The 25,027-nt window shown below is 36.7% G+C and overlaps 8 protein-coding genes across 9 annotated transcripts in view; 5 read left to right on the forward strand and 3 right to left on the reverse strand.

The window, feature by feature from the left end:
* LOC104754579 (probable methyltransferase PMT8) lies at window positions 1,777–5,157 on the forward strand. 2 transcript variants are annotated; one of them, XM_010476797.2, is made up of 8 exons: window positions 1,777–2,013; window positions 2,486–2,814; window positions 2,904–3,068; window positions 3,160–3,342; window positions 3,414–4,008; window positions 4,132–4,244; window positions 4,346–4,566; window positions 4,648–4,989. In XM_010476797.2, the coding sequence occupies exons 2-8, from the start codon at window positions 2,560–2,562 to the stop codon at window positions 4,985–4,987; spliced, it is 1,872 nt and encodes a 623-aa protein (XP_010475099.1). In that variant the 5' UTR covers window positions 1,777–2,013; window positions 2,486–2,559; the 3' UTR covers window positions 4,988–4,989. The 2 variants fall into 2 exon arrangements, with proteins under 2 accessions (XP_010475099.1, XP_010475098.1); XM_010476796.2 differs by having other exon boundaries at window positions 1,778–2,017; window positions 4,648–5,157.
* On the forward strand, window positions 6,207–10,045 carry LOC104754580 (casein kinase 1-like protein 13). Its single transcript, XM_010476799.2, has 14 exons — window positions 6,207–6,915; window positions 7,013–7,053; window positions 7,220–7,289; window positions 7,391–7,539; window positions 7,623–7,718; window positions 7,807–7,877; window positions 8,002–8,063; window positions 8,186–8,249; window positions 8,337–8,421; window positions 8,573–8,699; window positions 8,802–8,887; window positions 8,978–9,041; window positions 9,275–9,411; window positions 9,544–10,045. Exons 1-14 carry the CDS (start codon window positions 6,840–6,842, stop codon window positions 9,820–9,822), a joined length of 1,407 nt encoding a protein of 468 aa, XP_010475101.1. The 5' UTR covers window positions 6,207–6,839; the 3' UTR covers window positions 9,823–10,045.
* Window positions 12,192–12,806, forward strand: LOC104754581. The gene has a single exon (XM_010476800.2). It carries the CDS (start codon window positions 12,192–12,194, stop codon window positions 12,705–12,707), a length of 516 nt encoding a protein of 171 aa, XP_010475102.2. The 3' UTR covers window positions 12,708–12,806.
* LOC104754583 (CRIB domain-containing protein RIC3-like) lies at window positions 14,783–15,992 on the forward strand. The gene is made up of 4 exons (XM_010476802.2): window positions 14,783–14,903; window positions 15,015–15,131; window positions 15,250–15,353; window positions 15,439–15,992. The coding sequence occupies exons 2-4, from the start codon at window positions 15,077–15,079 to the stop codon at window positions 15,943–15,945; spliced, it is 666 nt and encodes a 221-aa protein (XP_010475104.1). The 5' UTR covers window positions 14,783–14,903; window positions 15,015–15,076; the 3' UTR covers window positions 15,946–15,992.
* On the reverse strand, window positions 16,119–17,007 carry LOC104754582 (50S ribosomal protein L28, chloroplastic-like). The gene is made up of 2 exons (XM_010476801.2): window positions 16,733–17,007; window positions 16,119–16,554 (listed from the first exon to the last, which is right to left on the reverse strand). The coding sequence occupies exons 1-2, from the start codon at window positions 16,926–16,928 to the stop codon at window positions 16,322–16,324; spliced, it is 429 nt and encodes a 142-aa protein (XP_010475103.1). The 5' UTR covers window positions 16,929–17,007; the 3' UTR covers window positions 16,119–16,321.
* LOC104754584 lies at window positions 17,123–21,965 on the reverse strand. Its single transcript, XM_010476804.1, has 7 exons — window positions 21,351–21,965; window positions 20,158–21,268; window positions 19,379–20,046; window positions 19,092–19,305; window positions 18,549–19,004; window positions 18,279–18,465; window positions 17,123–18,192 (listed from the first exon to the last, which is right to left on the reverse strand). Exons 2-7 carry the CDS (start codon window positions 20,779–20,781, stop codon window positions 17,225–17,227), a joined length of 3,117 nt encoding a protein of 1,038 aa, XP_010475106.1. The 5' UTR covers window positions 20,782–21,268; window positions 21,351–21,965; the 3' UTR covers window positions 17,123–17,224.
* On the forward strand, window positions 22,163–23,656 carry LOC104754586 (60S ribosomal protein L23). Its single transcript, XM_010476806.2, has 3 exons — window positions 22,163–22,266; window positions 22,375–22,659; window positions 23,394–23,656. Exons 1-3 carry the CDS (start codon window positions 22,254–22,256, stop codon window positions 23,516–23,518), a joined length of 423 nt encoding a protein of 140 aa, XP_010475108.1. The 5' UTR covers window positions 22,163–22,253; the 3' UTR covers window positions 23,519–23,656.
* Window positions 23,544–25,027, reverse strand: part of LOC104754585 — a 1,911-nt gene continuing 427 nt past the window's right edge. The window contains exons 2-3 of the mRNA XM_010476805.2: window positions 23,988–25,001; window positions 23,544–23,870 (exon numbers count right to left, since the gene is read on the reverse strand). Of these exons, the coding sequence (XP_010475107.1) occupies window positions 23,718–23,870; window positions 23,988–24,977 (1,143 nt within the window). The 5' untranslated portion in view covers window positions 24,978–25,001 and the 3' untranslated portion in view covers window positions 23,544–23,717. The remainder of the gene's footprint in view (window positions 23,871–23,987; window positions 25,002–25,027) is intronic.

A 25,027-nucleotide genomic window follows, 5' to 3' on the forward strand; every position in this document is an offset into this window, starting at 1 on the left:
AACCATTGACGTAGTGATATCGGAGCAGAATTTGCATAATGCAGTGAAGGGCCGCACGAAGGCGATATGGGGGCGACGAGAGAGCACACAAGTAAAGCCAAAGGCAACAAGGGCCATCGAAAGATCTAAACCTGCATTCCACAAAGCCAGAGCTACACACTTCACAAAAATCTGATAGCTTTCCAAGAGAGAAGAATCAGAAGAGGAAGAGTAAACCTGGGGAATTGGGAGAGGAGGGGAGGTGGAGGTGTCAAAGAAGAACCAGACAGCTATATTGCATGGGGGGAAGGATGATTCGCTGGCGACGAGAGGCCAGGTTCAACGGAGGAGAGAAACGTCGAAGAAACGCCAACAGATTTGGCTAATACACTGACACTTAAAACACAAATCCGAGAACAGATCTGGTACCGGGGACTGCACACAGCAGGAAAGAATCGCAAACAAGCGAAATGAGTATCACTAGAGGATACAAAAAGAGTTGTAGATCCCAGATCTAGAAGAATGGGAAGGTGGAAGGCTGGAGAGGGAGAGGACAGAGGAGATAGTTCGACGATGGAGGTTTGGACGAAGTTGGAGGGAGGGATGGGATGGTCGGGCGGGTCAGAGGGTTCTGGCGAAGGAGGGTCACCGACGGCGACGGCGGAAGCCATGGCAAGGAGAAGCTTAGGGTTTCCTCGATTGTTGGGCATGGGAGAAAATTTTTATTTAGTCAAACGCGGAGACCTTCCCGATGAACTTTTTGACACACTGATCATCAAGCTTAATATTGTTTTTCCAATGTAGCAATTGATTACATTGTTATTATATATGTAACAATGTATTGTATATATTTTTTTCATCTACTCAAAATCAAATTCTAAAATATATGTAAATATACATAAATATATTTTGTTCACGAGGAAAACTAATTAGACAAATTAATCATATAAATTGTTTTTCCAATGTAGCAATTGATTAATTACATTGTTATTATATATGTAACTTGTATTGTATACATTTTTTTCATCTACTCAAAATCAAATTCTAAAATATATGTAAATTAAATATATTTTGTTCACGAGGAAAACTAATTAGACAAATTAATCATATAAATTGACATTAAACATTTTCTGATATACTCTTCGAAATATGTTAGTTTCAGGATAAATTCACCTAATTTATACTAGTTCTCAAAATAATTAGGGGAGTGAGAACACAATTAATGGTCAGATCTAGATCTCGTTCGTCGGTCATCCACCTTTCAGGTTATCACGAGTGTGTCGAACGTACGATATTAATTTTAATATAAATCGAATAACAATAATACAAGTTGCAAGCAAGCATGGTTAAATAATAAAATCACCAGTCACCAATTTGGGGGGTTAATCAGTAATGACCGACACAATGAATACAAAAAACGCGTTCGCAGACTTTTTTTTTTTTTAATTTCGTATCAATGACAGACAGTGACTTCTCCCATATCAAACCTAAATTGTTTTGCAAGAATTTAAATATAAAACGAAGAAGATAAACATTAAACATTAAACGCATTATATAATGTCGAATCTAATTGCGATAAAATCGTTCTAAAATTCGTTTTTATTCGCTGTAACTATATATATACGAAATAAATATATTGGTCCAAAATATATTTCGAACACATTATAAATAAAAAAAGATATAACAGCAAGTCGACAGTGTGGACATGGAGAGAGACCTTTTCTATCTAAAGAAGCCTTTAACAACGAAACACAACACACTGTACCTTTATACATCTCTCTCTCTCTCCCTATTCTTGGAAATAAAAACATTTTAGCCACTGAGAAAAAAAAAAAAGGTATCATTCACCTTGAGGCAGAACGAGATCTGAATCTTGTAGTATAAAGTTTTTATTTTTATTTATTTATTTATTTAATAGACATAAAAATCGTTACTTTAAAGCCAAAAAGGATACAACTTCATTCACTCTCTCCCATTCTCGGATCTCTCCCTCAGTACCAGTGGCCACTGTGTGCGTCTGTGTGACTCTTCTTGGTCGGTGAGTTTTCCTTGTTCTGGGTTTTGTCTTTCTCGTTCGATTTTGATTAAATTTGTGTTGAGATTCGTATTGAGACATTCGTTTAATCAATGAGGGGTGTTTTTACTTTTCCCGGGGGAATTGAAGTGAGACTTTTTCATTAAAAGCTTATACTCTACTCTCTAGATCTAATATAATTTTGCAAAGATTCAATCTTTTTGACTCTTAAACCCAATTAAAAGGTTGTCGGTGGCTACACTTTATGTATATGTTACTTGGTTTACACTTAACTTTGATGCTTGTGTGTGGTTTCTCACCCAATAAACACGGATCTGACTCTTCCAACTCTGTTCTTTTTTTTTTTTGTAACAGCTTTTTGAATTTATGATGGTGTTTGCGCTTAAGTGCGCTCTAGTGGCTGTTTACCAAACCTTGTTTAAACTTTAAAGTCATTGTCTTTATAAGTGTTTCTGTTCTTGATTTGTGCAGAAAGAAGAGTGTGGAAAGCTTTTTATGTTAACAGGACTCTGAAGAGAGCTCTTTTGGTTGTAAATTACGTTTGGATGATGAGAGGGAGATCTGATGGAGGCCAAAAGAAGCGGCTTATTGCTTCGGTCTGTGTCGTGGCTTTATTCGTCTGTTTCTTGTTTATGTACTATGGTTCCTCTAGCCAAGGTGCATCAGCATTGGAATATGGACGATCTTTGAGAAAACTCGGATCTTCTTATTTGGGTGGAGATGATGATAATGGTGATGCCAAACAGGATGATCCTGTCACCAGTGCAGAAGACAGTCTTGTTGTAGCCAAAAGCTTCCCTGTAAGTTAGTTTTATCAATATCTGTGTGTAACTGGACAATTTTATTATCTTTTACGTAAGCTAACTATTTTGGTATATGTGTTGTAAAGGTCTGTGATGATCGGCACTCGGAAATCATCCCTTGCTTAGATAGGAATTTCATCTACCAAATGAGGTTGAAGCTTGATCTATCTGTAATGGAACATTATGAACGGCATTGTCCTCCTCCTGAAAGACGATTCAATTGTTTGATCCCTCCACCATCTGGCTACAAGGTGCTCAATTTGCTTTCTTGTTGTTGCTTTGTTTTGATTTGTCTCTGGTTCTTTGTTTTGATTGTTTTGCTCTTTGTATTGATAATTTTAGGTTCCTATTAAGTGGCCTAAGAGTAGAGATGAAGTGTGGAAAGCGAACATACCTCACACTCACCTTGCAAAAGAGAAGTCTGATCAGAATTGGATGGTTGAGAAAGGCGAGAAAATTTCTTTCCCCGGTGGAGGCACTCATTTCCATTACGGAGCTGATAAATACATTGCATCAATGGCAAATGTAAGCGTCTCTTTTGGCTCACCTTTTTAACTTCTTCTATAACTTGTTTCTAATGATTTTATTACTTGCAGATGCTTAACTTTTCGAATGATGTATTGAACGACGAAGGCAGATTAAGAACGGTTCTTGATGTTGGATGCGGAGTTGCGAGTTTTGGAGCTTACCTTCTCGCATCTGATATAATGACAATGTCGTTAGCGCCTAATGATGTTCACCAGAACCAAATCCAGTTTGCATTAGAGAGAGGGATCCCTGCTTATCTTGGTGTTTTAGGTACAAAAAGGCTTCCTTACCCGAGCAGATCATTCGAGCTTGCTCATTGTTCTCGATGTAGGATTGATTGGCTTCAAAGAGATGGACTCCTTCTTCTTGAGCTCGATCGTGTACTAAGACCGGGCGGTTATTTCGCTTATTCGTCTCCTGAAGCTTACGCACAAGATGAAGAGAATTTGAAGATATGGAAGGAGATGAGTGCTCTTGTTGAAAGAATGTGTTGGAGAATCGCTGTTAAAAGAAACCAAACTGTGATTTGGCAGAAACCTTTGAGTAATGACTGTTACTTGGAGAGAGAGCCCGGGACACAGCCTCCTCTTTGTCGCTCAGACGCTGATCCTGATGCGGTTTCCGGTGTGTTAATGGAAGCTTGCATCACTCCTTACTCCAAGCGTAAGTTTGCTTTATTTTGGGTTTTGCATTACTCCTTACTCCTTACTCCTCCTCTTTGGTTGTTTGGTTCAGTTTGTATGCCATATGTCACGTCACAGTCATGTTCTGTTTTTCTATATGCAGATGATCATAAAACAAAGGGAAGTGGGTTAGCTCCTTGGCCAGCTAGGTTGACTTCATCTCCTCCCCGTCTTGCGGATTTCGGTTATTCAACCGATAGGTTTGAGAAGGACACGGTACTTGAACCACCGCAACCTTTTTTGCAACTATTGATCTTACTTGAGATCGGTTCTTCCACATATTTATTGTTAAAGCACATTCATTGGTTTGTTTGCAGGAACTTTGGAGACAACAAGTGGACAGTTACTGGAATCTGATGTCCTCAAAGATCAAATCAAACACTGTGAGGAACATAATGGACATGAAAGCTCACATGGGTTCTTTCGCAGCTGCTCTTAAAGATAAAGATGTATGGGTTATGAACGTTGTCTCTCCTGAAGGTCCCAACACTCTAAAACTGATCTATGATCGTGGTTTGATCGGGACAAATCATAACTGGTACGTGTACCCGAAAACCAAAAACTTTCCATCATCACTTGTGACAATAGTTCACTTTCTCACCATTCCTTATTCTGTTAGGTGCGAGGCTTTCTCTACGTACCCGCGAACATACGATATGTTGCATGCGTGGACAGTATTTTCAGACATTAGAAACAAAAAATGCAGCGCGGAGGATCTATTGATCGAGATGGATCGGATTCTTAGACCAACAGGATTTGTCATCATCAGAGACAAGGAAAGTGTAGTTGAATCAATCAAGAAGTATATGCCGGCTTTGCATTGGGAGATTGTGGCGTCAGAGAAGGTAAGCACAGGTTCAGAACTTGACCAAGAGAATGAAGATGGTGAAAACAATGTCGTATTCATTGTCCAGAAGAAACTTTGGCTCACCAGTGAAAGCCTTAGGGACACTGAGTAAAACAAACATACTATCAAAAGCAGAGAAGAAACAAAACAAAGAGAAAGAAATTCTTTAAATTCCACATGTTTTTTATATAGTTTTTATTTTGATTTTTGTAGTTGATTTGTACGACATAAATGAATTATGATGATATAATACTAAAACTGTTCATTGTTTTCTTCTTTTTATCTTGAAGCATTCTTTAATTTTTCTCTTTCGATGTTTCTTATGTATTACTCTGACCTTATCGAACTGTTTAGAATAGTTTTGTTTTCTCCAACTCGTTAGAATATTTAAGTTTGGTTAGAATGTGTTTCCATATGTTTGGTTGGTTAGAATGTTTAACTATGTGATTTTTGCTGTCGGCAGTACAGTACATGTTTGACAGGTTTATTGAAGAAAATGTAAAACAAAATAAATTTTTAAGTACCATATAGACTTTTTAATTTCAATAGAAGAAGATTACTATTGACAAATTCAATGCAGAGATGTGTCCACATAATATGATTAGTTCAACGAATATAAATTTATAACATTAACCAGTTCTCAGATTGAGATAAGAATCATCATTTCCCATTTTAAAATGTTTACAAAATGTGGTTATCTACTTACAAAAATACATTTTTTAAAAATAGAGAAAACAATGTGGTTGGTTATAAGATTGGGAGAACAGTAAAAAGTAATAGATTTATTTTCTAGTGCATGGCAGAGGAAATTGCATAGATTAGAGTTTAATAATGCCGACACAAAAGTAAGGGAAGAAAACAAAATTATTCTCAATCAGTCTATGTATATAATCTACTGTATAAATAAATATAGATAGATGTGTGATGGTAGGAGAAATAAAAAGGGCATCCAATTCCAAACTTAATAAATAATGTAATTTACACAAGAATATTAATATAATTAAATGATGGACCACCTAAGTAGTATGTTGATTTGTTGTTGTTATTATATGGTGGTGACTGAGATGTTTTTTACTAATAGTGCCAAAATATTTTTTTACTTTTTTTAAAAAAAAGTGTAAGCTTTATGTAAATTAAGCATGTGGAGCTAAAGAGTTAATTATACAATTTTTTTTTTTTTTTTTGGTCACAAAGAGTTAATTATACAAAAATAAGTACGCAACTTAAGCAAAGGGTAGTTGTTGACCTTTCTTGTCTAATTCATTCAAGATAAGGCTAACATTATTATATTAAAATTAAATATAAAAAAACCCTCTTCTTCTATACTTCTTCTCCTTCTCAACTTTTTTTTTTTTGTGAAATTTTCCTAAGAAATAAAAAGTAAAATCACTCACAGGCAGAGGTCTATCCATATCAGATTTCTCCATCACTTGTCGTCAAAAAACGATATCTTTTTTCTCGCCGCGTTTTTTCTTCTTTTTGCCCCTTTTTCTAAGTTATTGAAGAAAGATTATTCTTTGATTTTGCTGCTCTGATCTCAAGTCTGAAGCTTTTTTTTTTTTGCTCGATGATGATGATGGTTGGTTGTAGTAGATGTGTACTAATCTCAGTTTGGTTGTAGCATAAGATTTTTAGGTTAAAAATCGATTTGGGTTATTCATCCAAGCATCAAAAAAGCTTTTTTTTTTTTGTGAGTTTGTTTCTTTTAGAAGAAATTCTTGGGGGGTTTTTTAATTTTTTTTTTTCTTGTTTTGCTTTTGTGATCGTTCTTATAACTAGAAGAAAGGAAGGTCTTTTGGGATCCACTCGATCGGATTTTTAGGCGACGCGATTTGTGATCTGGGTGAAAAGTATATTTCAGAGATCAAGCTTGGTCTATACTACTTAGTTGAATTGGTGTCAATTTCATTCTTAGGAGAACCAAAAAAAAGTCTACTGACTTTTTTTATTCATAAAAGGAGATAATGGATCGTGTGGTTGGTGGTAAGTTCAAGCTCGGACGAAAGCTTGGAAGTGGTTCCTTTGGTGAAATTTTCTTAGGTTTGTTCTATTTGTCTTGTTTCTTTTCTTTTAATATTCTTCTTTGTTTATGTCTCCACTTTTTCCAACTCTTTTTTCTGAATTTGCTTTCTTTCAGGAGTGAATGTACAAACCGGAGAAGAAGTGGCTGTTAAGCTCGTAAGTCCTATTTATGATGCTGTTTTGATTTCTTGTGTTATATATATATATAATGCAGTGTTTATGTGCTTTGTTCCTGTTGTTGGTCTTTGCATTATGATTTACTTATCTGCCCTTGTTTGTCTTAGTGTTTAAACTTGATTTTAATATATGCTTCTTCACGCAGGAACCTCTCCGAGCTAGGCATCCTCAGCTTCATTACGAGTCAAAGCTTTATATGCTTCTCCAAGGAGGAAGTATGTTTTGTGTTTTATCTTCACTCTTGAGTTCAATTCTTACAATCTTCTTTCTGTTTACTAATAATGTATATGTCTTTTCTTTTTTTTGGTTATTGAAGCTGGTATTCCTCACATCAAATGGTTTGGGGTTGAGGGTGAATTCAACTGTATGGTGATCGACCTTCTTGGTCCTAGTATGGAGGAATTTTTCAACTATTGCAGTCGATCCTTCACTCTTAAGACTGTTCTCATGCTCGCTGACCAGATGGTATATATATTCCTCCTGCCTTCTCCCACACTGTTTGATTACATGTACTTAACTCGCTTTGGTTTCGAATTTGATTTCGCCAGATAAATAGAGTCGAGTATATGCATGTACGAGGGTTTCTTCATCGTGATATTAAACCAGACAACTTTTTGATGGGTCTTGGACGCAAAGCAAACCAGGTGAGTTTTATAATAAGACTACTCTACTGTCTGAGAGCTTCAGCAAGGGTACATTTGGTTTATATTATCTTTGTTACTTCCTTTGCAGGTGTACATCATTGACTATGGGCTTGCCAAAAAGTATAGAGATCTTCAAACACACAAGCATATTCCATACAGGTACAAACCTTGTCAGCTCGTGTTTCAACTCACAGACTTCTACCCATATGAACTTGCAACTGCCAAAGTACACCTGTTTTCTTAAGTGAATGTCACTTTGATAATCGAGAGTTTTACTTCTTAGGGAAAACAAGAATCTTACAGGGACTGCTCGATATGCAAGTGTCAATACCCATCTTGGAATTGGTGAGTTATTTTCCTGCTTCTTACTATTCTCTTTGCTTTCTCCATCAGTTTGTATGTAGTTGAGAGGACTTGACACTCCTCAGTTTCTTAATTAGTATTTTAATAATATTACTCTTACACAGAGCAAAGCAGAAGGGATGATCTTGAATCTCTTGGCTATATGCTTATGTATTTTCTTCGAGGAAGGTAAAGTGATAAATCTGTATTTTGTTTTCTTTCTTTTCTTGTCTTCCTATTATGAAACTTGTTCCTGATCCTTAATTTCTGTTTCAGCCTTCCTTGGCAAGGCCTTCGTGCAGCCACCAAAAAGCAGAAGTATGACAAGATCAGTGAAAAGAAGAGGCTTACACCAGTAGAGGTATTGTTTTGCGTCCAGTACTTAGAAACTTCTATGGTTTATTGACTTTAAGTTCTGAAGTTGTTGTTGTACTATTGAAGTACTTGAGATAATCTTAACCTTTTGAGATATTCGGCGTTTATAATTACAACCTTAAAATTTCCTTTGACAGGTCCTTTGTAAAGGCTATCCACCTGAGTTCACATCGTATTTTCTCTATGTGCGTTCATTACGGTTTGAAGACAAACCAGATTATTCATACCTAAAGAGGCTTTTCAGAGATCTGTTTATCCGAGAAGGTCAGGAAATTGTCGAAAATACGTATCTGCTGCTGTGCATATTTTTATGTAACATTTAACAAAAAACACTCAAGAAATTGCTTTTGATTCTTATTTCTGCAGGTTATCAGTTTGACTATGTATTCGATTGGACAATATTGAGGTATCCACAGTTTGGCTCCAGTTCCAGCTCCAATTCCAAACCAAGAGTAAGTCTGTTCTGAAGCTATAATGTGGAGAATTGTTATCATTTTTAAATAGAGTATCAACCGTCTCACGCTTTTCCTCTGTTCCAATAGCCAAGCTTAAGACCTGCTATGAATATTCCAGTACCATCTACCGACAAAGCGGAGAAGCCTTCAAGTAAGTATCAGCTTTTAAAACCTGCTTCTGCTTTATATTTCTTAGCTTTACAATCACTGGTAGAGTAACTCGATTTGGTTTTGTGCTAAATTAACCTGTCTTCCCTCTGGTTAAAGATGTATTATTATGCCATGCTTTAAATTAATGATTAAGTTCAGGAACTGGTACACTAACTCTAACGCTTGTTGAAGGAACTCGGATATTAACAAACCTTTCCTCTTAACTATATACAGTTGGGCAGGACAGTCGCGAGAGGTTCTCAGGTGTTTTCGAGGCGTACACTAGAAGAAATAGTTCAGGAACTGGCGTTCAAGCTGATCGATCTGGTAGACCAAGAACCTCGGAGAATGTTCTTGCATCCAAGGATACGGTTAGTACATCAAAAGAAAAGAGAAACATTTCTATTTCCTTCTTTCGTAAACCTCAAGATCCAAGACTGAAACTACCCTAATTATGTTTGGGAATTTAACACAAAGTACCTTTATTTGTTTGGTTGAATCAGCAAAACCAGGAGAGGCCAATCACTTTATCTAGGAACCAGAGTTTAACAAGAAAAGCAGTTGCTGGGTCAAGTGTTCGAGCCACTTCCTCGGCTGATTTCACAGAGAATCGATTGAGTAGACTCGTCCCAAACAATGGTCGGTCCTCTACAACTCAGAGGACCCAGTTCGCTTCTTCGTCCTCATCATTAGCCATGAAGGCTGCTCCAGCAAGAACTGCTCGTGACATTACGCTCCAGAGCCTCGAGCTCCTCAGTATTGGGAACAGCAAGAGGAAGTGACTGGCTGAAATTTGCCGCCCGCCAGATTCACAGTTGGTTCATATCTTTATCCATCTTTGTTTGAGAAATTACTGTTAAGAAAGAAAAACATACATGATTTGCTTACAGATATGTGATATAAAATTTATACATGGCTTTACTTCATAAAATCAGTGTTGTTCATATTGTATTTGTTAAATTTATATTATTCTCTATACCAATGTATGGTGCGTTTAAATGTGTCTCAGCCTTAAAGAGTCTGAAACCAAGTCATATATCATTCTTGTAACAAGAAATTATTAATGAAATTAATTTCTCTAAATAATTATGGAGTGGCAAAACAGGAAATATAACTTTACTTTTATTTCATATTATTCAGTTTAAATTTAACAGTAATGAAAAATGAAATTAAGAATTCAATTAAAATAATGTAATTACATGTTAATTGGACCAATAATCATAGAAATAAATCTTGTCTATGGAATAAAATCTAATGTATAACTAACCATTATAAAATACAAAACGTGCCACAATTGATTATTAAGTATATTGGTGAAGTTTTGTTACAAAGTATTTGTTATTTTATATATTGAGAAAATTACATTTTAAATTTTTGAAGTGTGACTGAGTAGCACTTTGAACCTCGAGAGTATTTTACTAACATTATAAACCTTTAAAATAATTTACTAATACGTTAAATTTTTAAAATGATTTCACTAATTAAAATGATTTCACTAACACTTTAAGTCTTAAAACTAACATTTTCTGTTTGAACCGCCATAGAAAATGATAGAATGGTAATATCCGTCGATGCAAAATAGTTAAATGATGTTGGTTTAATTTATATTTTTATAACTTTTAGTTTTTATAAAAAAAAAGAGATATCCTCATCGTAGACGAAAATTTTACGACGTTAATCTTTACATTATTAATCTTTTTGATAGATGCATCTCTACTGTATTATGATTCGAACCGATTGACTTATCACTGGAAACCAATAAATCTTATAAATATGTTATCGTCTTCAATTTTACATCTGTCAAATGTTTTAACATTACCTCTCATTCTTCATTTTTTACTTTGATTCTTCTTCTCTTGTGATTTAATATCTCGTCAGAGGTTTATCATTAACGTAAGTACTGTGTAACCATGATGGGGGTAGGGTTGGACGAGAGTTTATGGTCAACGGTGGATAAATGAAGAAGATGTAGTTTTTATTGTTTTAAAAAAAAATTAATCGTAATAATAGTAAAATAAATTAAATTAGTATTTAAATCAAACCAACATAACTTAACTATTTCATGTTAACGAATATTACTGGTTCATCATCTTTTAGTTTTAAGATTTAAAGTGTTAGTCAAACTATTTTAAAAGTTTATAGTGTTAGTGAAATTCTAAAAATCTAAAATACTATTTAGAGATACTTTAAAAATGAAAAATGTAGCTTTTTTATTTATTTTTAATTAGTTACATCGTTGGAGATAATATATTACAAAATAATTAGAACATACTAATTAGATTATAAAAAAAATTAGATCGCAGAAATTACTAATTTAGCAATTTCTCATAAACAACGACGGTTCTGAAAATATGAAATAATTGTGCGGACCGTCACTTTTGTATTTGACCATGACTGATACTCTCCGCATAAGCAAATAAATCCCATAAATCAATTCAAAGCCACATAGATAACACAAATTTGGGATATAAAACATCATAAAATGAAATAATTCACGTTAAAGGAAGACTATAAGCACATAATTCATTTAAATTAGTTAATACTTACCAGAATAGATAATTAAAACTAATTAGGATTTTCCCAATAGAAAGCTGTATATACAGACTTACAGTGGAGCAAAGAACTGCATAATGTGTATTTGAATAAAAAAAAATGATTTTCCTAAAAGTGGTTGATTAATTTCCAACAAAATAATCAACTTCCCATTAATTAGTATCCTTCCCAAAATGAAAATAATCAAATATTCTTAAATTTTAATTTCCATTTACCTTTTAATTTTTCCTTACAATGTTTGACTACTTTATATGTCTAGATATACCTATCTATATATCTTCATTTTCTTTATAGAAAACATTTACAGAAAAAAATCCTGAACTAAATTCATGCATGATATTAGAACATAGTAAAGGAAATGCATGCATGATATTATAGATAATAAATCCATCGTTATCATCATCATCAAAGTAAGACAAGAATAACACATATGGAAAAATATATTTCCTCATATAGTAGTCTTAGTTGGCATCAGCTCTTCTCCTTTTCACTCATAAAACTTGTGTGTATAAATAATTGAAATAGATGTGTCTTAGGTTCTTCATCTCTCATTTGTTTTCTCTTGCATCTTCTCATTAATACAAAAGGATAAAACCTAATGATCATGCCATATTCAAAGCCCCAAGAATGTGGAGTTTGTAAGCGAGTCTTCATAGCACCACAACACCTAATGGCACACATCGAAGCTTTTCACTCCAGTCGCCATTTTCCCACCTTCGCTTCCCCAGCCGCCGCTTCACCCGCCAGCACCTTCCACCACTTCCCGAACCAGCTCATGAACCGGAACCGGAACCCTAATCCTCCTACTTTTCAGGCGAGGACTCATTTGGATTACTACCGTAGGGGTTATTTAGATGATCAAGGGAACTTTCATAAAGGGTTTCCGCCGGCACCGGCTATGACTCCGGAGCGGAAATATAAGTTTTTGCTGCCGAAGCCTAAGATATCGAAGACGGCGCCGAAGCTGATGGATCTTTTTCCGGAGGAGACGTCATTGGAATGCATCCGTACGCTGCCGCTTATTTGCCAGCTGGAGCGACGGAGACCGGAGGAAACTGTGACGGAGAACGGTGGAGTCAACTCGAGTTACATCGACTTGTCATTAAGGCTATGATGACTCTTAATTTGGTAGTAGACTTGTCCGGTTAAATTAATAAACAAGAAAAATATGATTCTCGATTGGAGAAAATTAGGACTTTATGATAAGTGTTATGTCTTTGTTGTTATTGTTTTAACAGTTCTTTAAACTGATTAGTGTATTTTGTGTTTTTTTTTCCGGATATTATTGCGTTTTTCATTTTGCACCATATCTTCTTCTTGTTATATCTTTTGACCATGATAATTATTATGAGACTCATGACTAAATTGAGTAAGTGCGTACATGTATATATATGCACTATTAGATTAAAGAACAACTCAAACGGAGAAACAACAAGTTTTGTGTGCCTTATGTGTCTTGTGAAGAAATAGTTTGTATACACATATGAACTATTTATGTGTGTCAGCTTAAGATTATATGCCACTTTTTGGGGCTTTCTTTGCCACTTTCAAAAGTTAGTTTGCAAGAGTAATTATCACAATGTTATAAGTTATAACTAATTAATTAGGAACGTAACATGTTTTTATCGTATATAAATTTATACTCCTTGGCCATTCCAGAAGAGAGAAGACAGTGTGATTTGATTTAACAGATTTGGACGCTGCTTTGATGTGGACATTCATTTACATTCGTATATAAAATCTTATTTTTTGGGTCTATAATATTATTGATATAATACATTGAAGAGTTAACAGTCCGAATTAGTAATTTTTTTTTATAAATTATTAATATATGAAAGCTAACATTTAAATTGAAAGAAAGTAAAGATGAATTAATAACAATTAATTTGAATAATTAAATGACGCCATATATTATCTTCTTATAATTACATGGATATTAGTACTACAATTGCTTTCATATATTACTTTTGGAAAAGAATAATTAAGTACCAGTGTAATATACCACGTCATTATAATTTTAATGAGTCTATTAAATATCATCATATCTAAACTTCATAAATTTTAAATAAAGTACAGATGAAATAACTTCCTTTAGACTATTATATCATTCAAGTTTTCAGTTTTTTTTTTAAAACAATATATTAATTAAGTCAACTTTATAATATCTCAAAAAGATTTGTCAGTACATCTATCAGAAAAAATAAAAAAAATTACTAATGTTTTAATTAGTAAAAATATATATCAGTTATAAACATTTCAATGGAATTTCTGAATAATTCAGCCAATTATATAGTGCCACATATGTCAAAGTAATAATAGTGATATTAATAATTTAATGATTGGACATTAGATAGGTGAAAATGGTTTTCTTTATGAAAATATATATTAACTTTTGGAGTATTATATATAGACAATTAACATAAAAATGAGACAATATATTTGGAAGATTAATTTCAATTTGGAGAAATATTGTAAGATAATTACATATGGAACAACCAAAGTAGACAACTTAAAATAGAAGAGGGTCAAGGAGAGGCTCCAGATTGGATTGATAAAGATATCTTAGCAAGTGTGAGTTTAATTTTATGCAATCTACCGACTATCTTTTCAGCGTATAGTTTTAATCTAGGTTGTATGGAAATGGGAATGAATATGCGGAAGCAAAATATTTTGGAAAAGAAAAACGATTTTTTAAAAAAAAAATAAGAAATGAAAACATTTTGGAAACTTATGTAAACAAATATCGAAACAACAAATATTCAAAACATAAATATTAAATAGTTGATTAAAATTATTTAATTATTAATTTCCAAATTAAAAAAGTATTCGTCGTGTTTGTATCGTGTTTCCAAACAAATAATTTTAAAAGTTATATTTTCCTAGATTATTTTCGTATTTCCATGAGTTTCTGTTTCAAAATGGTGAATGCAACATAGTTTTCTTGACAAATGCAATGTTGTTATTATTAACAAGTTTTGTCAAATGCGATTATTCAAATAACTTTTGTGTGAGTGAGTGGTCTTGTCTCCTTCCTCTCGGCCCGTAAAATCCTCTCCTCGACTAGTTCTTTGTTTTTTTTGTTACCACCAACGAAAAATTAGTTCTTAAAATATATATAAACAGTAAAAATAATAGCCTTGACAAGGTTTTTTTTTTTTTTTTGTTAAATAAAATATAGTGCTCCTCTTCTTCTTCTTCTCTCAACCAAGAATTTCTCTGAAACCTATTCTTTCTCTCTTTCACATTCTCTCTCTCTTTCTTTCCAGTTCCTTTCACAATTATTTCGAACATGAAAATCAATACCATCGAGGTTTGAACTCTCTCTGATCTCGTTCGATGTTTTTGTCTGTCTGGTTGGAAAAAATTTTAAATGTTTTTTACAGACATCTCTGCTAATCTGTTAAATTTTGTTCTTTGTTAGGGTTTGGCACATTCACAGAGTTACAGCATCTGAAGTTCTAACCGGAAACCATTCCTCCGGAGATGGCGACCGTGAAAGGCCTTCTTAAAGGCCTTCGCTACATTACTCAAATTTTCGGTTAGTCTCATAAAATGATTCACAACTACATTATAACCTTTTCTTGTAATACAAGTCACAACTCTGTATATATATATATATATATATATATATATATAAAGATAGATTCTAATTGCAGACGAAGACAAAGACAAGGATATGCAGATCGGGTTTCCTACAGATGTGAAGCATGTCGCCCACATCGGATCTGACGGTCCCGCAACCAATACTACGCCAAGCTGGGTATGGTTTGTACAATTCTACTTATTTTGCCGACCGTGTATGTAAAAGTATACTCATCATTGGTGTTAAAAAAAAAAAACTGTAGATGGGTGACTTCAAACCTCAAGAAAATGAGAATGCTCAAGTAGTTTCTCGAGGAGATGCCAATAACAACAATCAAATAGGAGAAGGAGTTGGATTACAAGAGTTGTTGCCTCCTCCTGAGAAACCGAAGCATAAGAAGACAAGGCGTAAATCCGAGACGGTCTCACAAAACGGTTCACCACCTAGGCGAAACAGCAGTGCATCAGCATCAGATATGCAACCTAAAAACTCAAGACGTCACCACAGGAGTAGGCACGGGTCGATAGATTCATCGCATGATCCATCAGTTAGGAGGAGGCGTGTTGTCTCGGTTGCCACTGACATGGAAGGTTCTTACCCTCTTTCAGACGGTTCTTCTACTACTAGAAAGTCTACAACACGTCATAGGAAGCCGAAAGGATCAGGAGGTGGAGGAGAGCTATCGATGAAGAAGACAAAAGGGAAAACCGATATTCCTATTGTTCAATCAGTCGATAAATGTAATGATAGTATCAGCGACAAAGACTAAAACACACACAGGATGGTTTTGGTCACCTATGTTCCGTGTCATTTGTGTCTCATCAGTCTTTCTTAACTGTTTTACAGAGAAAAACTTATTTGTTTCGTAAACAAAATGGTTAACCCACTTGCGAAGTGATGAAACCCTGGTTTAATGATCAAGAACAATCTGGTGACAAGAGCTACAAAAGTTGGATTTGAAACATTTTACCATTTCAATGATTCTACTAAAAAAGATTCAAATCACTGCTTTAAATCATCTAAATAGTTTGGCAATGGTAGAGATGGACTAGACATTAGGGATTGAACAACCGGACAATGCCAAGATTGAGACAAAGCTCAACTACATAAACATACCTCATCTCATCAGATGAATCTACAATTTTCTACTTCTTGCGAAGATCTATACCAGCTTTCTTGGCAACAGCATCGAGCCCGTTTTTCTCAATGGTCTTCAAGGCCTTTGTTGATAAACGAAGTTTGACAAAACGTTTGCCAGCTTCCCACCAAACCTTTTTGTATTGCAAGTTGACGAATTGCAACTTCTTCGTCTTGTGGTTTGAGAAAGACACTTTGTTTGCTCTGTTTGCTTTCTTCCCAGTAAAAGGGCAGATTCTTCCTGAGACAATTATACCAAAACAGTTTTAAAATTGAAATCTTTCATAAAACTCCTAATGCTGCGCAATTCAAGACTCGATTTTTAGACAACGGAAACCCCAAAAAAATTCAAACTTTACAACACAAATTGCAGAACCCTAATAAAAATAAGTCAGGAATAAGAATGGAGAGAAGCGTACGAGCGACGACAGGTTGAAGAAGGGAGGGAACTGAAGGTAAAGCTATACGATTGATGACGTCACTGTAACCATGTGAAATTCTTACGCCGCTGAGTTGAGAAGTGAGAAACCCTAATTCCGTTGATTTCGCCACTGATTTCGGCTGCGAAACGGAAGCAATCTTCAGCCAAGGCCCTTGCGTCGCCATTGTCGCCATTGTTGTTACTTATGCTTTGTACTTACTGAAACAAGGATAACGCTACAGCCAACAACAGGTAAGGAAGAGGACGAGAGGATATAACGAGCAGTACGACGTCGTTCGGATTATCACACTGTTTTAACTCGGTTATCTCTAAACCGGGTTATATGTCTAAACCACAAAAAAAAAACATTTACTAACGAACAAGCAACTTTGTTTTGTAACTCTTAAATCTCGAAACACATATACAAATACAACAGTCACAGGATAGAGGAAGATGACATTTTTTTGAATATATTTTGTAATAACTAGTGTCATCTTCGTTTACCCAATTGGAACGATTTTTTCAAAAATTGATTAGCGACACGATCGTTTCTATAGCAAAGAACTCGCAAAATCGTGTTTGGATCCGACCTATTCCAACGTCCAGTTGTTGGAGGCATGGGGAGTTTTTGTCCGGTCCCAACCAATCCCATTCCGCTTGACTCGCACGTCACGATGCTAAAGTCTTCCATAAGCTGTTCTGTTGGTTGTCCCATAAGTTGAATCACTCCTTCAACTGTCTCTGCCTCTCGATCCACCACTTCTTCAGGGATAAGTCCTTCGCCGCAAGTGCAATAAACCTTCTTTAAGCTCTCGAAATCTTCCTCGATCAAATCGTGATCCGTTCGATAGAAAACTCGGGAATGTCCTCCCGCGAGTAGAACCGTTAGAACCACTTCGAACGAAGCCTTCATGACTTCTCTCATCGCTAATGCTTGTGCTCGGTCCGCGAGAATCGCGGTCATTAACGTTAGGTTCTGTTTCAAGATCCTCAACACGGGTTTGATCCTCGCGTTAGCGACATCTCCCGTGTAGAGGCTTTCGTAGAAGACCGAGTATGAGTCGAGGAAGATTAATCGGTAGGCCGCAACCTCGGAGACATGTTGTGATGCAGATTCGATTCCCGCTTGAGTGAATTCGAAATACGAGGATGACTTGGTTAGTTCGCGGCAACGTTTCCGCGTCGCGGGGAGGACCCTCGGGTTGAGCGAGAGGGCTTTGTTGAGGGAGTGAAGTTGAGAGCTTAAGAAATGTAAAGTGTTGAGACGTATGTAGAGACGCTGTGTTCCGCGGCTAGTGGAAGGACGTGGGTGGTTGCCAGGTAAGGCTTCACCGAGGTGGTTAAGTTCTTCTCCTGAGGCAGTACACGGAGTAGCTTTCTTCCATAGCTTCACGAATTTTGAGTCTCGGTTACATCTTGTAAGTGGAGGAAGTGTAGGAATGTAACTCTGTTTTGAACCTGACAAAACCACCAACCAATCAATCAATCAATCACCAATGGTTTTGGTTCTATGAAAAAGACATATTTGTTATTCTTGAACTCACCGCAAGATGCTACGAATGTGGTGTATTCTTGAAAGAGTTTTTCTAATCCTTCAGCAAGATCATGAACCAAATCCTCTGTAATCCCAATAGGGATCTCAAAGAATTCATCGATCGCATCATTCGCTAGCTTCATCAACTCTCCAGCAGATTGTGCATAAGGTTCTGATTTTGATTTTGGGTTCCATGTCTATAAGAAGAAAACAAACAATGGTTAAAATAGATGATACATTTTGTATACTTGAGTTGCAAGTAAAGCTTTGACAAACGTACTTCAGCTTCTTTTGCTCTGCTCAAGCATTCTTGAACTGTTTTTAACTTCTCTTCAATCCATTGTTGTAGTAGTTTTAGTATAATTGATTCGACTTCATACGGAACCATCTCTCTAACAAGCCCTTTGCCTCCGTCTTCACATTCTTCTGAGTCTTCAGCCACCATCTGCACAAGAACCTTCTCAAGCTTCCCTGCCGTTTGCAGAACTTCAACTGTCTCTTTAGTAATAGTTGATCGACCAGCTAAGTATTGCATCAAGATGGAACCATAACATTGATGAAGTGAAACAGAGGCGACTCCAGCTGCAACCATGTACCATCTCTTAAGTATCGGGCTAAAACACTCGCGCTCTCGCAATGCAAGATCCTCTGTCTCTTTAGCTAGCCGAATCAACATAGTTGCCGCTTCTTCTCCTTCCTCTGTTTCCGCGATTTCGGTCTTCATGTATTCTATAACCTGACACAGTTTAATGATATGAGAAACCCAAAAGAAAGAGAGATTAAAATAAATAAACAGACAAGTAATTTTTTCAGTTAAAGTTACCTTTGAGAATGTGTTTTTAATAGATGCTCTTATATAGTAATCGACCCGATCCCCTGAAGAATCCACCAATTTCACATCACCTTTCTCTTGACTATGCCCTTGAGAGATTGTCACGTCCTCCCCCAAAATCTTAGACGAAGACAATGCTAATGGTAGAAGACTCTCGATCAATCCCACGTTCCCTCGTTGGAAATAATCATGATAGCTCAACAACCTATAATCACACATTCATAATCAGATTAAGTTTTGTGTGATCAAGTCCACTTTTATAAGGCAAAAGGAGATACCTTTTTTCAGTCCATCCTTGCATTGATGCTAACGTCGAAGTCAAGAGCTTCACGTAAAGAGCCTCACGATCAGACTTCTTGGCGTCATTGGCAACTTCAGCCAACATGGCGTGAGAGGCACCAAGCAAGTCTGGCTCCATCTGAGATGTCACAATGTATTGATGGAACAGAACCCAAGTGAAACACAAGTTATGCATAGATCGTGTAATCCCCAACATTAACCATGTCTTCTTCATCAGTTCCAAAAGCTCATCAATCTCATCAAGAACCAACGTCTCATCACGTATGTCAAAAATAGACTGCAAAAGTGCCACATAGAGATGTACGTTGAGTGGGTATCCATCGGCCCAATGGTAAACCTCGGTGTTAGGGTTGCTATTGCGCCATGATAAAGAGGTGACAACGTTGCAAAGTGTCGGCATTGTCTCTGAGGTTTTGCTGGTGTCAATGGGTTTTGTCTCGCTCTGGCGGATGATTTCTCGGAGACGCATTGCAAAGTTGTTGGCCTTATCAAGAGGGATTGATGGATGAAGGAGAAGGCCAGCTTCAAGGACTTTGAGTTGTCGTCTTTGCCAAATTTGATACTCATGTATATCACCAAACTCCGATGATTTCACGTGACGGAGCAGCTCTAATGGAAGGATTATTGTCTCTGCTCGCCTACCCGTCTGGATGACAACATTTACAAACGTTTCTTTAATAAATCAAGAAACAGAGTTTTCATTCATAATAGAGAAAACAGAGTTTTCATTCATAATGGAGAAAACAGAGGAACTTACTTGGCCAACAAGCGTCCTCATTAGGGTTTTCCGAAGCCTAGTGTCACTCTGTTCCGTCACTCTCATCTGTTGCCTCATGATTTCTGCGGAGGTTAACGGTCGTCGAGGTCGAGAAGGTGGCACAGTGAGAAACCCAGCCCCAGGGCTAATGTGTCCTGAACCACCTCCAATGCTTCCATTTTTACCAGGGGATGAAGGAGCTGACACGGCTCCCGCAACTGTACCTACTGTCGACATTCGCCTAGACGGAGATCGTTTTAGCATCTTCAACCCTAACGCTCGTTTCACTCGGCTTGTTGGTGTTGTCACAACCTCCTTCCTCCCTAAAGATCCGAAGCCAGACCCGTTAGACGATCCAGATCCTCCTCCTCCTCCTCCTCCTCCTCCTACTCCATCTCCTTGATGGTCACCACCATTGTGCTTCGAGTAGAACGTGAGAGCATTTCTACCTCCGAATCCAGGTGATGATCGACATGCCGCGAAAAAGATCTCATATGCTGTTTCACGGATTTCATCTCGATCAAGACCATCAAGCTTCCCGAATGGCCAGAGGAGATCAGTATCGGAACAAACCTCTAAGCCGGCCATTTCAGAAAAGGACTCCCTCCGAGAATGACGAACCATCACGGAGGGGAAGGCAAGAAGGACAAAAAGAAGGACCAGACGGATTCGGGTTTAAGAATTCAAATGCACGAGGAGAGAGAAGGAGTTCTTCGTTTTGATAAAGGAAAAAAAATGAGAGACAGGCAGATAGAAAAACAGAGAGAATTGAGGAGGTGGAGGAGGACAACTTGGAAAAACATAAACGACAGCAAAAAAATTTGTGCTGAGGAAAGAAGAGAGGATGTGAGTAAAATGAGGAAGACTCATAAAATTAACCATAATTAGCAAATCTCCTATTCCTAGTAACTTCTTCAAAGCCAAATCTATTGTTTTCTTTAGTTTTATGTGTGTATTCTCTCTTCCATGTAATACACAACCTTAAAGAAAGGAAAAAAAAAAAACAATAACCAGCCTCACAGTGTTAACAACTGAATCCAGCGTTACAACATCAGTTAATATTTAGTTTAAAAACTTGTTACTGAACATACTGCACCTTCCTGTTTTTGATCTGTCCCAAACAAAACAGAAAAAAAGAAAGATAAGACATAGGTCAACAATACTCAATATCCAATTATGCAGCACTTAGTTACCAAGATTTGTTTAATTGGACATATGATCATCTCGGGATGAAATTGTTCCGAACTTCCAAATATGTTCGACTATATTCAATCATGTGTTAATGTTAGGACAGAATCATTGATCAGTTCAATGGCTCTTTTTTTTTAACTTTGAGAAAAAATGCAAATCTCACAACCTCATCATCCTCCTCCAGCAAATTCAATCTTATAATCGGCAAAAATACTAAAATCATAATTGGGTTTTGAAAAAAATAAATAACAACACTAGTCCCGGAAAAATTAAACAGAGCAAAACCAATGACTCCGCCAGCACCATCTAGCGAAGTTGGTCACATATGGCTCCGCCCAAACTAACAAGAAGGGGATCTAAGCTAAACAATTTGTTCCACTAGTATTAGCTACCTAGGTTCAGAGACTAAGATCACGACAGCCATTACTCGGTATACCAAATCTTCAAGCTTCTCTACTCGAAGTAAAGCTAACAGAGAGTAAAAAGATTAAACTGAGAATTGTTGGGTCGACCCGAAGATCGATCCCTCCAAAAATAGGCGTATGCCACTTAGCGTGGAGAGCACACGGTATTCTTTAGTAAAAGGCGAAAGAATAGTTCGCTTTGTGCTCACCACATGGCTGCGTGATTTGTTAGTGAAGAGAGTGTAGTCTATTTATATTAAAGTCCCAGCTATCCAACTCTTTCATCTTTCCGATGTGGGACTCTCAAACAAAGGACAAAAAGCCGCTTCTCGTATAAAACTCTTCGTGGGCTTTCACGGGCCTAAATATTTAGAACTTGGGCTTAAAACACAATTTTCATCTTCTTCCTTCTTAAGCCGAGTGAAACCCTAAAACTATAAGCGTCACTATAAATCACACCGGAAACCCTAAAACCATAGCTATCTCTTCAAGCCGTCAACAATGTCGAAGCGAGGTTCGTGCTTTTCCTCTTATCTCAGTTATATTAGATCTGATACGTCTTCGATTCATCATTTTGCATTGCTTTAATGGGTGTTGTTGTGATTTGGATTATTTTGATTAGGTCGTGGAGGTACCTCTGGTAACAAATTCAGGATGTCACTGGGTCTTCCAGTGGCGGCGACGGTGAACTGTGCCGACAACACCGGTGCTAAGAACCTTTACATCATTTCCGTCAAGGGTATCAAAGGTCGTCTCAACCGTTTGCCTTCCGCTTGTGTCGGCGACATGGTGATGGCCACCGTCAAAAAGGGTAAGCCCGATCTCCGTAAAAAGGTGCTTCCTGCTGTGATCGTTAGGCAACGCAAACCATGGCGCCGAAAGGATGGTGTTTTCATGTACTTCGAAGGTCAGTTTACTTGCTTTGATTCAACCCTAGCTTAAAGTTTGCATCTTTTTTAATTTGTAGCTTCACATCAGGCTTAAGAAGTCATGTATTCACCGAAACTTTTTAGAGGGTGTTTATACAGTTACAAGCATTGGTATAGTTAAGTTGTGTTCTATCGTTACAGATACTTTAATGCTTCGACGCTTGAATCTGCTCCATTTGAACTCCAAATTTTTTAACTTGCTTATCAGTAGCTTGTTTGTGTTCTGTTTTGCTGTGTCTTTGGTGTAGTTATGGCCATATTTAGATTCTTGTATATTCCAGAGTTGTGTCATGTATGCATCGATACATTCAGAGGGTGTGTAAATACAAAACAATATCTGGTAGACCTAATGTGTTCTATCGTTACAGATACTCTTATGCTCAAACGCTTGCATCTGCTCCATTTGAACTCTACATTCTCAATTGTGTTGAATTCTACTGATTGATTCTGTGATTGTAGTCAGTTAAGTAGCTTATTTAATTGACATTTACCAGGCTTAAGTCAAGTATCCACCGACACGTTTAGAGGGTGATGATACGGTTACAAGTCTGGGAAACTAAATTTGTGTCCTTCGTTACAGATGCTTTATTGCTTGAACGCTTGCATCTGCTCCATATGGACTCTACATATTTCTCAAAATGTTCATTATTTGTTTCACATTTGGTGTATGAAATCAAGTACTGATTTAGTGATATGCTCCTCTGTTGCACAGATAATGCTGGAGTCATCGTCAACCCCAAGGGAGAAATGAAAGGTTCTGCAATCACTGGTCCTATCGGAAAAGAGTGTGCTGATCTCTGGCCAAGGATCGCTAGTGCTGCCAATGCTATTGTCTGAAGATTAGATCAGTCAGTTGCTTGCATTTGATGATCTGTCTAAATACAAATTTGAGAATTTTGGTAGCAATATATTTTTATTTCCTGACAATATGTATTGACTTTGAAATGTTTTGGCTATTTAGACATCTTTTCCTCAGTTTCTCCATTTCTGGTATTAACATCGTATAGTGAATATGAAAACGCTAAACTAATTATTACTATAGATGCTTCGGTCGGTGGTTCTGGCAATGTATGAATGCCAAAGCAATTGAAAATGATTGCAAGATAGATAGATTTGCTTCGAACTGAACTATGTAAAGTCCTTCGTGAACATTCACAATCTTTAATCCAATGGTTTCATGCTTCGATCCCTGAGGCAATCACGTTAAGATTACAAAATTAGCTTTTCGTTAAGGGATTTGTATTTTTGAGGTTCTCTAATCTCAATTAGAGCTAATCTAAGAGGTTTAAAAGTTATTGAATGGTACCTCTATGAGAAGCTCGAATTGGTCTTTTCGTGGTTGGCCGTTAAGATGGGTTAAGGAACAACCCAAGTCCCATCCTCCACAGTCACAGTTTCCTTGAGATTTCCATCTCTGTATCAAGCTCAAGGGTTCATCTTCAGGTCCTCCATGAATCCCTGAAGGAATCACAACATCCATACTTGTGACAGATGTTGAAGTTTCAGTCTCAGTAGCATCATTTGATTGAACCACCGGCGGCGATTTCTTCAAGAAATTCAATCCCCAACCTCCAATTTCTTCTCTAACCGTCTCTTGTTTCACAACAACAGCTAATGCTTCAGTATTTGTTGGAAGGTTGTTTTCCAAAAGATTCACCTGCTCAACATCAAAGCTTGGTTCTTCTTTGAATGGCTGATCCCAAGAACACAAATCAGGTATAAAACTTGTTCGGCTCAATCTTGAGGTACCTCTAGTTTTCTTGACAACTTTTTTAGTTAATCCTCTGTTTTCCCTGTTACTCGGTATCTGATCATTGCTACTAAACAAAACAAACTCTCTCTCTATGACTCTGTCCGAAGACAAGGTGGATACTTTAATTCTACCAACTAGATGTGGTGAGGATGATGATTCTCCTCTTTGTAGGTAGATCATATAAACACTTTGGTCTTCTACATAGCTTGCCACATAAACATCTTTCTGATTCTCCAATTTGAAAACAAAATGAGGCGTTCCATTGGCTCTCATTGTGAACTGAAGGCTTCCCTCGGTATAGTTTGACGAGAATGACTTTTTGCTTGATAAGGGGATTACCTTTTTATGAATCTTTTCGGATTCAGTCTCATAGTTTTCCCCTACTTTGCTTGACAAATGACTTGGAGAAGAAGAGAGTTCACATGATGATACTTTGGGACTGCTTCTAACAGTCTGTAACCATTTCCCGCTGCATAAAACTGACAAAGGATGTGCATCTTTCTGTCTAAACAAGTTCCTTGATGGATTCACATCACCCACCATCTCTATTCTCCAATCCGAAGAAACCTTACAAAAAAAAAAAAATGAGAAAT

The sequence above is a fragment of the Camelina sativa genome, chromosome 17 (genome assembly GCF_000633955.1).
Source record: "Camelina sativa cultivar DH55 chromosome 17, Cs, whole genome shotgun sequence".
Taxonomy (NCBI): domain Eukaryota; kingdom Viridiplantae; phylum Streptophyta; class Magnoliopsida; order Brassicales; family Brassicaceae; genus Camelina; species Camelina sativa.